Below are 19,172 nucleotides of genomic sequence, written 5' to 3' on the forward strand. Positions count from 1 at the left end.
ACAGTTCGGCCCACTCCAAGCCCTCCATTCAAATAAACCCTTTCTCTTTGCTGTTCTCTTGCTCATAAACCTCTGTCAAGGCTCTACGTGCAGCCCAGGCTGTGGGAGCTGACAGAGTTGACCGGAGCCTGTAAAAGCAGGATTTGTCACCTCTCTGTTCATTGCTTCATTCCTGCCGTCTCTATGGGCACGTCTCATTCAGCTCCCTTGTTCAATAGTCAGGGCACTGGCCAGGGAGTAGGCCAATTTAGGACTGTCCCATTATTAAAATTGTTGCAGTGCACTGAAACCTTTGCATCAGAGGATGAGCACAAGTGTAAATTTATGAAGTCAAAGCCTGATTTTTTTTTTATCTATAAAATACATTTATTTTGTAATCATCTTTCATCCATAATGTGCATGAAAGGGAAAAAATCATGCCAACTTTTAAATATTAGAGTTATTAGAAGACAACTAAAAATACACCCCTTTTTATGTTTGTTCATTTATTTAATTCAATTTCTCTTTCATAATCTCACTGTGCATATTATCATCTACAAAAAAATTCATGAAACCATCTTTTATACCGCAGTGTTGTTGATTAATACCATCTGTCCATGCGACTAGTGCATCATATTCCAAGTCTTCTGAAGCCATAAAATAACTTTGAATGATGAATAGCCTGAAATTTAAGTTCACTCTCAACTACAATTTTAAATTATTCACTCTCAAATCAAATCAAACCAAATCATTGATCAACATACTGTATGTATACAGAGTCCATGTCTAATATTGGGCATCTCATGGCCAAACGTAATGACAGCATGAATCAAAATATTTTTATTTGTTCATGTATATAATTTCTCACTCATAATAGCACTGTATGCTTTAACATCTACAATAAAACATTTTGTGTGCATTTTAATGCACAACCCCGACTGATTGCACTTTGAATCCTGCAACAGTAGGTTGAAAGTTTTTGTACTGAAATTGGTCTGTGCTTACTGAAATTCGAACCAATGACCCCAGTGGCTGAAGCTGAAAGTGCTGTTGAACATGAGCTCCAGTTTCTGGGTGAAATGTCCACAGAGTGGCGCCAAAAGCTACATGTATTATAGTTGTAAATGATGTAATGCAGTCAACAGGAATGCATATTTATTAACTATACCCCCTAACCCAAATCCCAAGTCTAAACCTAACCATCAATGGAGTAAAACTGTAATTTTATAGTGAAAATGCAACTGAATTGCGCTTAACATTGTTTACGTGAACACAATTACATCCTGGTTCCCACGGGAATAGATGTTGCGCAACTCGCTATCAGTAGCGCTAGAGGGAAATGTGATCACGTTTGAATTGATACAAGAATGTCTGATGGGGGAAGCCGTGTGTCAATAGTTTGGCTTAATGGGTTTGATTTCAGAGTGCATGAACTTTTGGAAGTGTCGATTTCCCATGTGATCATGTTGCGCAACCTCGTAATCATGTCACAGGTCCATCAGTGTCCCAATGTTTAGTGGATCAACACCCTTGCTAGTGCCCAAATTTGTGTTTATGATATATTGATTTACAAAATAGGGAGCAAGATGAGATGGACACTGTATGAGATGTGACGCATACCCTCTTTGCTGACTTCACACTGCTCACGCTACTCACAACCGTAGAAGTATATTCATGGTCTAAATACGGCTCTGCTGAATGCGCAAGCACACTTTTTTCTTTTTATTGTAAACTTGTATGAGTGGGTGGTGGGAACCCTGTGGAGTTTCGAACCTAAGGTCAGGGATAGGGCATGCTACCTCCCCAAGAGAGCATGTTTTTGTGTCCTCTGCAACATTGTTGTAAATGTTTTAATGTTGTTAGTTGTACATGCAGGTCTCGTGGGCATTTAATGGGATTTGCCCTTTTTGCAGGTGTCTTGTGTCTTGATTACTAGGAAACAGCTTGGTGCTAAAGCAACATTTATGTAATCTATGTCACATGCCCTGCATAGATGCAACACTTCATAAAAATTCTATACATCTTACTGTTTAAGTGCACAATGCACCGCTGCGTGTAGGCTATACTCTACAGACAGCATGTTCTTTTGAATGTGCAGAAGGTCACAGAAAAGCATCTGTCTCCTGCCTTTTATCCTTTCGTTCCCCCAATTTCCTCTTATCTTTTCTGTAAATAGAAAGGAGAAGGTGTGCTGCTGCTTTAAGCTATTGTCTGCTCAGTTGCCACTCTGAGACATAATCCTGTTGTCCGTCTCATGGTAAGGAGGGTGAGATCTAGGCCTATTTCACATTATCGCTCTGCTGGCAGGAAAAGTGGTACAATTTATGTCTTTTGTGTGGTAAATAACACTGTTCAGATGAATGTTTCTTAATATCATTTGATTAACTTCAGTCTGTAGGCCACAGGACAGATAGACTGATAGAGAGAGTAAAAGTGATGGGTAATTCCTCTTATTCACATTCATGAGTTGGGTATTTGGGTGAGAGGAATTGGCATTCTTTCAACAACCATCACATTTTGGAACTGTACATTTTTTTCAACAGAGATTCAAAAAGCAGCATTATGGGCTATATTTTCGTACATACGCTATACATCCAATTTTCATGAGAGCGCTAAATGTAATGCAATTTTCATGCCCGCCCAACACGGCATGGGTGGGAGTGTCTGTGCTCTCTGTTGAAGTATTTTTGCAAACAGTGGGTGTATTCGCAAAAACAAATGGGAGGTTCATATAAATGAAGTGGTGCAAAGCCTAATTTGATGTTTTTGTGAGAAATAAATAATTGTTCTAAAGACATCCCTGTCTATTCTCAGCGCAAGGTCTAAACCCAGTCCGTGCATTTGCAGTTTGGGGATTCCATTAGTGGGTGCTTTTACAGAGTTATACTTTATATGTTATACAATGTCTCTGGTATTACAGTGGAACATAAAACTGTGTCTCTGAAAATTACTGTTAATACTAGCCATGGTGTTGTGTCAGTAGATCAATATAAATAAACATAAAGTCTCTGTAATTTAATAGATCCTACATCCAGTCAGTCCCAACGAGCACCACCTTTTCACTGCGGATAAAAAGCGTGTCATAGATGTATAACTGACATTCAAGAAGGACATAGTTTCAATGTTTCTGATTTCAGCGGGATAGTCAATCAGTTTTTCCGTAGTGCAATATACAGTATATGTCTATGCTTTGTGTTTGATTGGTCGCTGTTCATTTCCAGTGGTGCTGAAATGCTGCATCTTGATGATTTATTGATATCTTTACTTTCTCCTTTCTTCATGTTTGCTTAAAACTGCAGTTGCAGTGAGCTTTTTTGTTTTAATTTTAAACAAATCTGATATTAGCAATCTTTTTTTCCCCCCAGTCTGAATCCTCCTCTTACCAGTCATAAAAACTTTAAACTTTGATACATCTTGTGCAAATCATGTTGAGGTGGCACTTTTAAAAATGTATACGAATTATTAAGTTCTGGGAGCTGTGGCAGGAAGAAAAAATTAAATAACTAAAATATCACTTTGGTCCTAAGTAAAAGTTATTGTATGGCTTCTGAAGTTTTTTGCAAATAGCACAATGGATTATTTAATGGCTCCTTGTCCTTTTTGGAGCTGCACAGCCACTGGTCCCTGTTTGGTTTTGTTGTATGGTAAACAACAGCCTAAATATCAAAATATCTCCTTTTGTATTGCATAAAAGTAGGATGGTCGGAAATGAGCAGCATTAGTGTCTGATTACAAACACTAACTATGAAGTGACATTTTCCCGACCTTTACATTCCCTCATAAAAATGCCACTGACAGAACAGACACAATCAATGCAAATCAATATCTGACATAAGAGCAGGAGGAGTGGTTTATTGCAGTTTACTTCACACCTTTTCAAGAGTGACGTGGGGTTCACACATCCTCCGTGAGTGGGGCGGTCCCGTTGGACGTTCACATTGGCCACGTCCGTCTCTTACGCGAGAAACAGCAGCGCCTCTGTGCAGAAAATAAAGTTATCTATGGGGTCCTACGGCAATTTTTTAATTAAGGTCATAATAAGCTGAGGTTATTGCTGCTTCAAGGACAACAGCGGGCAGTCACGTGCACTTCATCTTTATCAGCACACTTGGTTGTGATTGGTTAATGTTGTGTCTATACTGCACACCTATATACACAGAATGGCAAAAGGTCCGGCAGTTTATTTATTCTTTTCTTTATTAAGTTATTTTATTGAGTTTACTTGCATGCAGACATATAAATTGTAGTGTACTATAGGTTCGGTTTGAATAATTTTGATTTGCTTTTGTGTCTTTCTATAATCTCCTGATTATTTTAGTGTTGTACTATACCCAGAATCGCTGAGCTCAGCATGAGCCGCGCTGCAAAAATAGGCTCAACGTCACTGACGTGCACAGAACGGGGGCTACAGGGGCGCAAGCCCCTGCCCCTTTCGTTCACAAATATAAAAGTGCCCTTCATAAATGTAAAAGTGCCCTTTTAAGTGGAGGTGCCTTTAAGAGTGCAGAGATTTAAGCAGAGGTATCCTTTCTACAGCACAACCCCCCTGGGGTTGGGGTCTGGGGCGCATCACCTCACGACTCAATGAGAACGGTGTAATCTGTTAATATGGGCGCCGAAACAAAAATGCGCCGCTCAAGCCTCGCTCACACCCCGCTCACGGAGGATGTGTGAACCCGGCGTGAGGGTGTGTCTGCAATCAAGCTTAATTTAGTCTGTAGTGGACTGCTTTTATATGACTTTTCTGGCCTTTTTGAAACTTGACATACACAACTTCTATTCTCTTTCATTACCCTGTAATGTAAAAAAAATAAAGAATAAAAAATAAATAATTAACCTTTAAGGAATATTCTGGGTTCGATACAAGTTAAGCTCAGTCAACAGCATTTGTGGCATACAGGGGCGCATTAATGCTCAGGCTTATACAGGCTGAAGCCCAGGGGCCTACAGCTCCCATGGGGCCCAGCGGAAGGAGTGCGTTTAAACCACTGATATATATATATATATATATATATATATATATATATATATATATATATATATATATATATATATATATATATATATATATACATACATATATATATATATACATACATATATATATATATATATATATATATATATATATATATATATATATACATACATACATACATACATACATATATATATATATATAACTGGATTGCTCATGACGTCATATCAGTGAAGCAACTGCGCCGCCATATTGCTATACCCAAACATTCCATGTCCCTATTGACTTAATAGGAAATCATCTAATTTCAGTGATAATCAAAGTGTTTGTTCAGAGGTACTTGTTTTATGTTTTTATCAAAAAGTGCCTTGTTCTCATTGTCACTTGAATAAGAGCGCACGCTCTCTCTCCCTCTATCACACACGCACCGGGCTCTGAGATTGAGGGAGACAAGCAAAGCAAAGCTGGTTAAAATTAAACTGATTCTGGTTCGACTGGAGGACAATTAATAAAACTGACTACAGAGAGCACTTCAATGTGAAAACAAGCAAATCCTATAACAAATCCCTCGTAACAAATATTATCCATAGCAAGCAAATCAAACATTAAACATGATTGTCACTAGAGGGCGAAATGCAACTGTCATATCCGCAGGTTGGAGACGGTGAAACGGGGGTGTTTTCTCCTGTCAGTCATTGACGCTCTATGAGTGGTTGGGCATACTAAGATGGCCGCTCGAACACTTCTGGTGGCTTCACCTCTTGCTGGCAGTTTAACGTTGCATCAGCGATCCAGTTCTGTTTATATATCAGTGGTTTAAACGCTTTCAGCGGGAGACGTGTTTGTTGACACGGTAACAGTGCGCAACAGTTAAAGGCATCAGTTATCACGCTAAAATCATGTTTAGGTACATATTGTTTATGTCTTGTGGCTATTCTTTTGAAACAGTGAGTATTTTAATGTTCACTTCCAGTGTAAGTGCCTCACTGCAACCCAGATTTTTCATGCAAGTCAAAAATAATTTTTGTGGTAATCCACATTATGCCACAAATGCTGTTAATTGAGCTTAACTTGTATTGAACCCAGAATATTCCTTTAAAACCAGTCTCAGGTGGTTTGCTGGTTTAAGCTGGTCTTACTGGTCTTCTAGCTTGACCTGCTGAGAAATGCCAACAAAACAGGCCAGCCTAACCAGCATGGCCAGCCTGGTTGAAGCCGTCTTTAATGGAAAGTGAAATTATGATGGTTTTGAAATGCCATGAGATTGTGTTGATGGTAACATAATTGTGGGGGTTAATTGAACCTTCAGTTAACTAGATGCATCAAACTTTTAACTCGTCATATGGAACCTTTTCACATTTCTGGGTTGGGAGTGCTGAAATAAACTATAGCAGGGTAAACGGCACTGTTGGTGTATAGAGGTAAATGGAAGAGCATCCAAAAAAAATCCACTATTTCATTTCCATGACTTGAAAATAGTCTTCTTCTTCCAAGAAGAAGAAAGTAGAGACATATGGATAACATCAGTCAGAGGAGAGACAGATACCAAATTTACTGTCACTCCCTCAGCAGCTGTATTTGAAACCCCATTACAGCAGTGGTGACAAGTTAGCTGGATTCATTTTTTATTTATTATTATTATTGTTGTTAATTCCAGGGTAATAACACAAAGTACAGTAATATGAATATACTTTAAATAATTTATATTAAGTATATATATATATATATATATATATATATATATATATATATATATATATATATATATATATATATAAAAATATATGCAGAAATACATCATCAATCTCTTTGAAAAGGGTCCACTAGTGTAGTGCATTCACTGCTCTGGCTGAGTAGGCTGCAGCCAGCAAGAAAAAATAGAAAGAAGGAGAGGAGGAGAAATACAGAAGGAGACAGAGTTAACAGTAGAAGGGGGCCAGTGAGAATGCAGTGCCCAACTGCCTTTGGCAACCATTGACCTTAAGGTTAACAGTAGCAGGTTCAGAGTTTTGACAGGAGCAGCCAACTGTGGAAAAAGGAGCATGCCCACTGGCACTCCATGTAGCCCGTCACTGTGTGTTAGCCTAATAAACTTCATATTATCACCCGTGTGTCTTTTTTGTGCACATCCGGCCAATCGCAAAGCCCAGTTGTGGCTGGAGATGCTGAGGCCGTCATCAGGACCTGCCTTTTTACATCACAATGTTTGCCCTTTGAGCAACACTGCATAACAGCTAACCTTCAAAACCTCTGTCACCTAACATTAGTATGAACTCCTCCTCTTACAGAGAGATGAAAGCACTGATTGGCCACTGCGGAGCCTGATGACATTGACATTAATAAGAAACATGTTTGACCTGAACCTGACCTCTCGGGGCAGGGTGTGATGGCCAGGCCTGGATGGATTGGGTATAAGAGTATTTGAAATCCAGATGTTGATCCCAGTGAAGTTCTGTGCTCCTTCATGGATAAAATTGGCCATCGGCGTCTAGGTTAAGAGATGAGAAACATCTGGCAAACAGGTTCTCGCTTATATTTCCTCTGGCTGTTGTAGGAAGATGGGGACTTCATCGCAGAGTAGCGCACTGTGTATCTAATGGATGAATTGCTGCATGGGATAGACATGATGTTATTTATATGGGCCCCGCAGGACTGTATGCAATGCATTGCATAAAGTAGGGGATTGGATCCCATGATGATGCTCATGGCTGTTGTCATCTCCTTTCGAGAGTTCTTCACAGCACTGCTAACTGAATATTACATTCTTTTACACATGTCTGATGATCTCAAGTCATATAACAGGCAGCTGTTATGACTGCTATATTATTGGTGATATTAAAGCTGAAGTGTGTAACTTTTTCAGTATTAAAATACTTTCTCCTAACCCAGCTTAATATGCAGAGTCAACTGTTGTATAAATAAGCCATGTGTACATTGATTTCCCCAAAAAGTGTAAAAACTGTGACTCTGTGGCGCTATCAGAACATTTCTAAACAAGTGGCCCATCTAGCCAGTTCTATAGCAGTGAATGGGTGACCTAAGCAAATCTTATTTTTGCATTCCCATTTGCTCAAACAACAAAAGAAAAAAAAATCACTAATATGTTTCAAGACTTTCCAAAATAGGAAGAAAAAAATAAAATAGAGAGAAATGGAATATGGCACTCAGAAGAGAGAAAGATATCAAAAGTACCTACATATGCCAAAATATATATGCTGTATATTTAAAAAATGCCAGATAAAGTATAGTGTTATAAATTAACACCATGTAATAATAATAATAATAATAAAATTAATTTATACTTTATTAATTGTTTTGATTTGTGCTGCTAAATAGGATAACACATCATCACAGTTTGTGAAAAGGGCCAATGTTGGGAAACAAAACTGTCAATGAAAAACTGCTCCAGCAAATACCAACAGGGTTGCACCCCCCCAGCAACCATGTTTGTTGGGGCAGTGTGAATTAGGCCTTTATTTGTACTATTAGTTTTAGTATTAGAAGTATTTCCCTGAAATCAGGCTTGATGGGTAAGTGTGTACCATTTTCAAATGCCATCCTCCTCACTGCTTTGCTTTGACATCTTTGATGTCTGCGTATCATGGTAACGCATCAAAACTCTGAGAATAAATTTGTACTGTCTATAGTTTCTGTGAAACTATTGGAGAATATAGTTGGTTGAGGAATGAAAGCTCATAATGAATCAGAAGAGGAGATTTGAAAGCCCCTTATGTGGAATTTCAGAAAAACAAACTCCCACTCAGATCGTGTAAATGAAAGTTTTTCTGAGAAGAATGTCTTTGATGGACAGACTTGTGATTGATATTGTGCATGTTTTAGTCACAATTACAGTTTCCTGGTAATACCTTCACCTTACTCATCTGATTCAGAAGGGGCATGTTGCTTAAGAATGATGACGGTGACTTTCAGATTCAGATTTTCGCTGTACAAACGCAAAAAAAAAAAAATAATAATAATAATATATATATATATATATATATATATATATATATATATATATATATATATATATATATATATATATATATATATTTATTTATTTCTTTTTTTCCCTGCCTTAAAGGAATAGTTCACCCTAAAATGAAAATTCTGTTATAATTTAGTCCACATCATGTTGTTATAAACCTATATGAAATTCTGAATGCTGTGCTGGTTGCTCTTTTCTGTGCAGTTATAACAAATGGGGACCAAAGATTTCAAGCTTCAAAAATAATGCATACATATCATAAAAGTAGTTCATATGACTCGTGCAGTATATTTCACGTCTTCTGAAGCCATATAATAGCTTTGTGTGAGAAACAGATATTTAAGTCATTATTCACAGAAAATCTTGACATTCGCCCTAGCTTCAGTCCCTATTCATTTCAATTACATGGAAAAGAGTGACCAGGACTTCAGAATTTCTTCTTTCAATTTCCAATGAAGAAAGAAAGTCATATAGGTTTGGAACAACATAATGACACATTTTTTTATTTATTTCTTTGTTTGTTTGTTTGTTTTTTACTATCCCTTTAACTGTCAATTAATTTACGGTACTTGCGTTTTCTACAACATTCAGTCAATTCAAGCATAAAGGCCAAATAAGCTCATGTCCCATGTCTGGGAAAATTTGAAAAAATGCTGTATATGAGTTCAAAACTAGTGGCAAGTTTCAAAAATGTCAGACATAATGGGAATCTAATATTACCTAAATGGATTATTTTGTTTCATGTTGCCTGGTAAGGCTAAACTCTGTATTACATAAACCACTTCTGTATTTTATATATTCAAATTAGCAAAAGTTCAAAACAGCAGGGGGCCTTTTTGTCAGTGGGACATCTTGAATCTTATTTAATATTACATATCTCAACCTGTTTTCTAAGACGGGTGCACATAACTGCTTGAGTGTGGAAAGAAGAGATTGTTTTTTAATGTGTGGGGAAGATAGTCACATTACTCCATGACTGATTGCCTTTTATTTTGCAAGTCCATCCAAGATTCTAAAGAGATGACAGTTCTGCGTCTCGCTGACTTTGAATATGACATGTAATGAAACTGACCAAGTGTAACAGTAGACGACAGACAGATACCTGAGCTCAAAAAGGTGGGGGTGGAAAAACGATATTTTAAAGTATTGCAATGTTTTACTTCACAGTATTGTATTGATATTCAGCGCAATATTCAATCAATTTAATTGCATGTTGAACATTACACAATATATTGGGGAAAGAAAAGATTGACCATCCATCAAGAAGACGGAATGTGGCATTCGTCAACAGTTATTGTCAACTCAAAACAAGCTAAGAATATAAGTCTCTAACTTAAAAGAATAAAAAATCTCTGATCCTTACTGATTAATTTGTAATGATCTCCGCCCGTGAAGTGTCAATGCTTTAAAGTTGGAAGTTCAACACTCGTTGTGCAAAGCAATGAAGTCCAGTGAAGATGAAAGAGAAACAAGTGAGTAAATGATAGCAATGTACCCCAGTTTAAAATCATAACACACTGAAGATAAAAAAAATCTTATTATTGAACTATGATCCAGATATTGATATAATATCGTATAGTCAGGTCCAGGCTGATTCCCCTTAAACTCCTTCCTTAAAATTCCAATCTTGCTTGACCTGCAGCCCAGAAGGCCGGAGGCAAAACTCCCTGCCATTTGTTTAAAACACAAAGCATACAGTACGTAGAGAGCAGAGGAGATGGAGTGAGGAACTTTTCTCTTTAGTGGTGGGGTTTTCCCCTCTGTGCTGTAAAATCACAAGTCCCCCCCCATCAGCCTTCTTAGTCTGAAATGCAAAGTTAACAGATTTACCCAGGCCCCCGGGCCCTGCACGCTCTCTCCTAATCTATTCTAATGTGTCAAAAAGCGTTTCTTTGGAGTTTCAGAGAAATTTCACACTTGAGTTGTTTGTAGAAGTTAAACTGAATACTGAGTTTTAGAGGAAAAAGAAGTTTCTTTGGAGATCAGAGTTGAGAGATTCTTGCTGGACTTCTGGTTCACTTCACACACAGCACATTATATTCACAGATTTTTTTAACATTCCACGGAGCGGTATGTGCACTTGGTGTGTGCAATTGTGCATGTGTGGTTTCCATATTGTTTTAAATATTAGGTCAAAGCAGCTGGTCATGTGCTGCTCTTACAGCTTGTAAAAAACGTATTAAATGATGTGAAGAAATGCAACATGCTGAAGAAAAAATCTCAGGATTTTCCTCTTTTGTTTTAGCTATGATCACAAAGATTCACATGCCAGGACTCAACAATAAGGATATTTTTTCTGCTAGCCCAGTTGTGCTAGTCGTTCAGATTTTTACTTGTCCTGCCAATATATTCACTGGCCCCACTACAAAAAAAGAAAAGAAGAAAAAATATACATTTTATGCTTAGCACTTTTGTGTGTCATTTTTCATGAAACATTGTTTTATTTTGCAAAATTATTATTTTTTATTTTTCGTTTTTATTTTGCAAGAATAGCTGTGAATTCTGCATGTAAATTATAATGTGATTCTAGGAGCTATAGATTCACAAAAATGTACCTATAAATTCACATTGCTCCAAAACAGTGGCATGATGTCATTTGTTTATAATTTCAACCCATTCTAACTGATGTGTCCAAGACTATCACAAGTCATTCTCACGTTTTTGACCCCGTATGTTAGCCAGCTAGATAACTTTTCCTTGGTTACATACAGAAATCAGCAGAATTTGCAGCAACAATGTTCAATACATGAGAAAACTAAATGTTTAGGTTTGGAAGACGCATGCACTTGATCAACAGCCATAAGTCATACTGAAGGGACAACCAGGGACCAATATGTTCCATACCATGTTTGACAGTGTTTACCTTTTGCTTTGTTGGGTAGCAAGCTTATCCACTTCTTTTTTCACAATGCAGAGTAAGATTATGTACCATTTACCTAATTGAGTCTTTATCATCAGTCCTCATCTGCAATATATTCTAGAATATTTGAAATAAGAAATTTGCACAAATCATGTCAAATATTGTGGAGAGTATGGAGTAATCAAAGAATCCATTCCACCCATCCACTCGCTTGGCCAAGAACCGCCCACATAGACAGGAAAAGCCCTCTAGCTGACATTACCGATCAGTCTTGGTTCCTTGCTGGGTATGTTGACATAAAGTAGTTTAAAGACTTCATCTGTAAAACAAAACTTTCTTAATTTGTTTGCACAAGGAAATCTGTAATGTGCCATTTCTTTCCAATCTTACCCTACCCATGGTTTCACCCTCACATAAAGGAGAGATTTCTTCTCCTCTAATCTAACGGGTGTAAAATTTGCCATGACAATGTAATTATTTTTAGGGTCTTATTTGCATTTCCAGCCCTCTGCTAAGTAAATGTTAGGTTTTAAGGTCTTTATAGATAAATTAATAATATCAATTATTTAAAATAGCATGAAACATTTAAATTGAGTAATTTAACTTCCTGAAGGGCACGTTTAGGGTATTTTACATTTGCATGCAGACGGAAACATCAGCCCTAATCAGTGAGACGGAAATTGTAGTTAAGAGTGTGAAATATTTCACGGAGCCTTTTTCGAGTCTATCTGACTTTTGTGTCATGAGGCCTAAGGTATTATTATTAAGATAAAAAAAAAAAAAAACTTAAACCATCACATCGTTTATAATTTTTCTCATTCTAATGGCCAACACGGCAGGCCTCTCTCCATGCAGCTCAGCACATTAAGATGAGAGAAGAATACAGTTTTTCCTTCATTTATGCAATCACACCCTTGATGTTTTTGCATGTGAATCCAAGGACAAGAACAGATAATTTTTTTTCTTTTTTTTTTTCCTGCTGTTAAATGTAAAGATGGATCGTGACAGGGAGCTTGAGTCACTACTGATCTCCATTTGCTTGGTTAGGTTAATAAACTGTTGTGATTGGTTACCTTGATTGGTAATCACGCTCACTGTGTTACCAAAAACCCCTTTCTGACTTTGCAAGAGCACTGTGAACCCTTATAACAGGTCATATTTGTGTCTGTAAAGAACAAGCCTGTGCTTCAGGCATGTAGTTTCATTCCTCTCATCATGTGATTGAGACAGTAATTGATTTCTCATTCTCTGGCTCAAGGCAGTAACCTAAAAAGAAAAGCAAAGGTTAATGACAGCTAGTTTGTAGGTCATTACAGAATTTAACACTGATGATCTATTTGATACAGACTTTGCTAATTGACTTTGATTTGCTAATATGTAATTCTAACTGGCACAGTCACCTTGGAGTCTTTTACTTCTGCCCTCTACTTTAGCAATATTTTCATTTCTGCACTGTCAGTAATATAGTATGTTATAAGCCATTTAATTATAATGCAGTGTGCCAGAAATTAGGTTCAAATGTAGGGTTGGGAGTGTAGTCTGATTCACAAACAAATGTCCCTCATGAACCAGTTCTTTTTTTAACTAATCGTCCAGTGAATCAATCTATTTTAATAAATAGCTCACTGACTCACTGAATCATTCAGTATGAAAATCTGACACACTTACTGAACCTGAACTTTTGGTTAAATACAGCTTGTTTGGAAACAAAAAACATATTTTTTTTTCAAATAGGTATGGTTTTGTTTGGAATAATAGTAGACATAGTAAAATATTTTTTTATGGAATCATTAAGGAACCGGAATATTTACATGGAATCTGAACCAGAATTATTAAATTCCTAACAATTCCTATTGACCTGTTTCATGTGAAATCAATGTATGACCGTGCCATCATGTCTGTGACCAAAATTTCATATATTTTCAATGTGCTGCTCTGTGGGATGTGACAAAAGCCCTCTTCAGGATTTAAAAGGCATAGTTCACCCAAAAATTAAAATTATCTTCATTTACTCACCCTCATGCCATCCCAGATGTGGATGACTTACTTTCTTCTACAGAACACAAATGAAGATTTTTAGAAGAATATCTCAGCTCTGTAGGTCCATACCATGCAAGTGAATGGGTGCCAAAATTTTGAAGCACCAAAATCCACATATGGACAACATAAAGTACTCTGGATGACTCTGGTGGTAAAATACATATCTTCAGAAGTGATATGATAGGTTTGGGTGAGAAACAGATCAATATTTAAGTCCTTTTTTACTATAAATTCTCCTCCCTGCTCAGTCAAACTCCACTTCACTTTCACTTTCCCATTCTTCTTTTTCTGTTTTTTGGTGATTCACATTCATCGTGCATGTCGCCCCCTACTGGGCAGGGAGGACATTTAAAAAAAAGAAATGACTTAAAATTTGTTTCTCACTCACACTTATCATATTGTGGCTAAAGATATGGTGTAAGGGGGTTCAGTGGAAAGGAGGAGGCGAGAACCGGCTTGACAACTTAAATAATAATTTAATGAACAACTAAAACACACAACCTAAAACACACAGTACAGCTGCCTGCAATTCTCTCTCTCTCGAACTGTCGTCCCCGGCCGCCTTTATCCCTCGCGCGCCCCATCAGGCTGATTGGGGACCGGGTGTGTCTCATTCCAGCCCGGCCCCGCCCTCCTCGGCTCTACATATGGATTTAGCCAATGGAGTCATATGGATTAAATTTGTGCTCCCTCTATGTGGATTTTGGCTTTTCAAAATTGCCAGGAGGGTGAGTAAATCATGAGAGAATTTTCATTTTTGGGTGAACTATCCCTTTAAAACCAGCTCTTTCATTTATACAGACGGGATCATCACAGATGTTTTTTTTTTTTTTTTTAACACTGTGACTAAATCAGACCAGAAGACAACACAAAAATATTTGTTACTTCTGAATGAGAGATGTTTACGGTGATGTTCTGGTGGACGTGTGTACTCGCAGGTCACACATCAGATTGGTCGGCGTACAGAGATGAAATGTAGATAATATATATTTAAATGTACCCAAAAGTTCAATTTGGCAATATTTGTGCTGTCTTCAGACCTGTATGAAGTTTTACTGGGACTTGGCATGGATCAAAAACAGTTTATGTTTTTTTTTATATCGTTTCTCTTTTATTTTTCCATTCACCACCATTGTTTCCTTCCACTGATGGTCACAAATATGGCGGCTGCAAGGAAAAAGTGACAACGCTGAAACAGGTCAAGACGTTCATTGAAATTGGCCACATAAAACCATATGTTGCGAAGCCAATTTATGAGGAGTTGCAGTTTTAACCATATATTCTAGATTTGAAAACACTTTTTCTGACCCACTTACTTCAGCAAGCAGCCTTAACCATGAAACCCATATAAAGTGCATGATGCAACAGTGCCTTTCCTTGTACAACCAAACACTTCCTGCCCGAATTCATGGAGAGATGGGCATCACCACAAGATTAAAGCATTTTTATAGACACATTCGCTTCATAGACACGTGTTTCAAACATGCAGTTCTGCTTGAGGCAATGATGTGTTATCATGGAGTGTCTTACTGAATGTTTCATCATGAAATTAAAGTCTCTTTGGTCTTCATTTAGCTGGTTAGTTATGACAGAACCTTCTAAAAATGAATAAATTCAGCCAAATATTATAGAATGAAAATATCTCTCAATGCAATCAGACAAAGCACCAAATGCTCTTAAAAGACTGATCTTGATCTTGGTTGTCGCTTGATTAGTGCCTTTTGAGATTTTAAATCATCTTCAAAAATCAAGCCTGTCCTCAGGCTCTGTGGGACAGCCATTGTTGGACAATAAATAGACTGCTCTGTGGTGAGCCAAAGAGCCAAAGCACCGAGGAGTACTGCACTGGAAATCCAAAGACACAAATCTTTCTGATTTAGCCTTTGCATCGTGCAGCCAGCTTGCATCAGCACAATTGTCTTTGCCCTCGTCAAGCTGCCCATGACTTCTTTCTTGCCACCTAAACAATTTATACCCAGCTCTAAGCGCTAAATCTCAAAGCTTTATTAGCTGAAGTTTATGGCAATGGTTTGGGCATGGCCAACTGATGGCTGTTACACTTGCTCTGTAGATCGATCTGCAGTGGATGCTCTTGATAATTACTTGTACTGTGAGACTACACCCCTTTATGTCAACTAGAACCACCTCTCCCTGTTACATGTCCATCCTGTCACTGCCATTGCATATTAGCCAATTACTGATCCTCTGCCTTTAAGGTTTTCATCCATTTCTCACTGCCAAAAGTATTTTTGTCTTGTTTTCCAGTAAAAATATCTAAACATACTTAAAACAAGACACATTTCCTTGAAAAACAAAATGACATAAGATATTATGTCTTGTTTTTGGAGAAATCAAACTAAATTTAGTGAGGTTTATGCCTAAAACAACTATTTGCTTGTGGGGTAAGAAAAATATACTTTTTCTCCCTTTGAACTAAGTTTATTTTTCTTACCCCATTGGTTTATTTCTTGGTTGAAGCATACACCTCTCTAAATTTTGATTTTCTTTTTTTTCTATGAACAAAAGTTAATATCTTTTTATTTACTATGTAAGTGTAGTACAGTATCTTGTTGCAAGGATGTTTTGATTTTTTTACTGGAGAACAAGACAAAACAGTCAAACCTGAAACTGGAAGGAACTCTAGTTCTACTAGATGTCCAGTGATGTTAATTCTTGTGTAATAGTTTGATTTTTAAATTTTCTGTGAAAATGTTGGTAGGGTGTTTCCGGAGTGATACAATGTAGTATCTAATGTGTTCTGAGTGTTGTTCTTCCTGAATGTTGCAAGGGAGTTACTACTGTAACTTAGCCCAAGTAAAAAGAGCCTACCCCTAAGTCTCTGTGATACTCTGGCCCATAGAAATGGCTCAGGTCCCTCTTTCAATGTAAATACACTGTTATCATTTAAGACTTAGTTTTAAGATGGAAGTTTAAGACTTAAGGGGCTTCCACTTTACTCAAGTCAGGGTGTCAATGCACCGCTCAACAGCAGTGTCAAGTGCCGCTTTGAACTCTACATGACAAGTGTTGCAGATAGGGTGACGGAAGGGTGAATTTAAGAAAGCAGGATGGATGCACACAAATATTCAAAACCTGTATTAGGAGAAAAGAAAAATGTCCTGACAATTTCTTTGATACATTGTGGAATCCCCTCTATGGGTCTGTTTAACTCCCTAACCCAAAGTATTTGCAGTAGTAATAGTAATGGTGTCCCTAATAAATAATAATTCATTATAATAGCATTTTTCTGGATGCGTCCATTCAAAGCGCTTTACAGATAGTTGGGGACTCCCCTCAACCTCCACATGTATGCAGCATCTACCGGCCATAGTGTGCCAGAACACAACACACATTTGGCTATGAGTGAAAAGGAGACAGATGTAATGAATTGCCATCTCTGAGTGAAGCATGTTTGAATGCTGTAATACCAAAAGATTTTCAGGAGCTTTTTGTGTTAGTGCTAGCACTAGATTTATGAAATGGATCAAATTAACAGTAATACAGTGTATGCGTAACTTTCTTTAAATGTTGTACTGAATGTAATGTTTATTACTTCTTACAGAATTCTGCCAGCCCAGCTGTGTCAGGCTCCAACGCCCCTGTCACAGGCTACAGGCGCATGGTCATTCCAACCCAGCCTCCTCTAACAGCTACCAAGAAATCCACCCCGAAACTGCAGGCCCCTCCAACTGCGGTTTCCCCTGCTCCACGCCCTCAATACCAGCCCACTCCCCAACCCGTTCCAGCATCCTACACCACTGCCTCCACCCCAAGCCAACCCACCTTCAATGTTCAGGTCAGGGCGGCACAGCCTGGCCCCCAGCAGCAGCCGATCCGCAGCCCAGCCCAAGTGCAGTACATGCCGACTCAACCCAGAGCTCCTGACTTCGCTTACGGCCCTCCGCAGCCAGGATTTTGCCCAGCTGGAGGCTACCAGGAACAACACTATGGTGGGGCTCCTGGTTATGGAGGTCACAACACATGGAGAGCTGAGCCAAGTCACCACGCTCCTCCTCCAGCCAGCCAAGGATACCAGCCCTCCCCTCCGAAAAAGACCTACATCACTGACCCTCCAGCCAGCCTGGCACCCTTCACTGGTGGGCCTTCTATTCCTCATAAGGTAAGGATCACTCTCTTTACCTGCATTCCAAACAACAGCAGAGTTAACTTAAAATAGATGGAGGAGCATTTCCATTAAAGACTGATGCCAGAAGGAAGTTTTATAGATACTTACATAAACTTTCTGACCCATAATATGATGTTAAAAATTATTAAATGTATGAAATACTGTTACCTCTGATACTTGAATTTCAAAGCATTAAAACTCAAATATAATTATTTAAATGGCATTCAGAGTTATAGTTAGAAAGTTATTCTTAACTGAAATAACCTGCTTGCATAAATATTCATTCTTTGTGTGTTGCCGAATGAAAAACAAAATGTCTTTGAAGGGCAAAATTACCTTGCTATTGACTGCTACCTGTAAACAGCTAAAATAGCTATCACATATTCTGGATAGTAACACACAATGACCATTATTCATGTTTTGAGTCTGTAGAGGAGATGTAACAAAAGACCAAAAAGACAAAAGAACCTCTGAAAAGGTTAAAGTACTTTTACGTCAAATGCTCTTTGGTCTTTTAGGTCCTTAGAAAATTAGGAAACAGGTACAGGACAAAAGCACTGTTCAAATATTTGGATGTCCCAACTAGCACTGTTTTTTTTTTTTTTTTTTTAATCAGTATTTATGTCTTGTTTTCCATTATTAATAGGTGAACATCCTTAAAACAATATCAATTTACCTGATTGTTTTCAGATAATTTTCCAATTAAGTTTTCTTACCCCATTGTAAAAGCTGCAAAGATTGCTTTTGTGCAAAATGTATGGTGCTAAATACAGGGAAATACTGCAAAATATCCAGTTTCATTCTCATAAAAAAAAAAAAAAAATAATAATAATAAAATAAAAATAGCAGTTTCTCATTTACAATAAGGTAAATGTCCTACAATGACCCAGTCAACCCTGACTGCAATCACATTTAGAATTTAATTTAACACTATTTAAAAATGTTGAATTCTGAAATACCTAGAACAGACCTGCCTGGAACAATGGTAGTGTAGTGCATTAAAGTTCAAATTCTTGCTATCAGATTACAGTTACTGACTTTCAGTTACTGACTTTCATTACTTTTTGTTACTTTACATAGGTTACAAATGTTTCTTAAATAATATTATAAATGTACTGTAGAATACATTTACAACATGAATTATGTTAATATGTACATCTGTTTGCAAGGGAGTTCACCCCCTAACAAGTCAATGAACAAG

General features: G+C 37.6%; 1 protein-coding gene across 2 annotated transcripts in view; it reads left to right on the forward strand.

The window, feature by feature from the left end:
* LOC127449647 (lipoma-preferred partner homolog) overlaps positions 1-19,172 on the forward strand; it is a 297,225-nt gene that overhangs the window by 160,210 nt on the left and 117,843 nt on the right. For both annotated transcript variants that reach the window (XM_051713194.1, XM_051713195.1), the window contains exon 6: positions 17,408-17,965. In XM_051713194.1, coding sequence (XP_051569154.1) covers positions 17,408-17,965 — 558 coding nt within the window. The remainder of the gene's footprint in view (positions 1-17,407; positions 17,966-19,172) is intronic.

The sequence above is a fragment of the Myxocyprinus asiaticus genome, chromosome 12, assembly GCF_019703515.2.
Source record: "Myxocyprinus asiaticus isolate MX2 ecotype Aquarium Trade chromosome 12, UBuf_Myxa_2, whole genome shotgun sequence".
In the NCBI taxonomy this organism is placed as follows: Eukaryota; Metazoa; Chordata; class Actinopteri; order Cypriniformes; family Catostomidae; genus Myxocyprinus; species Myxocyprinus asiaticus.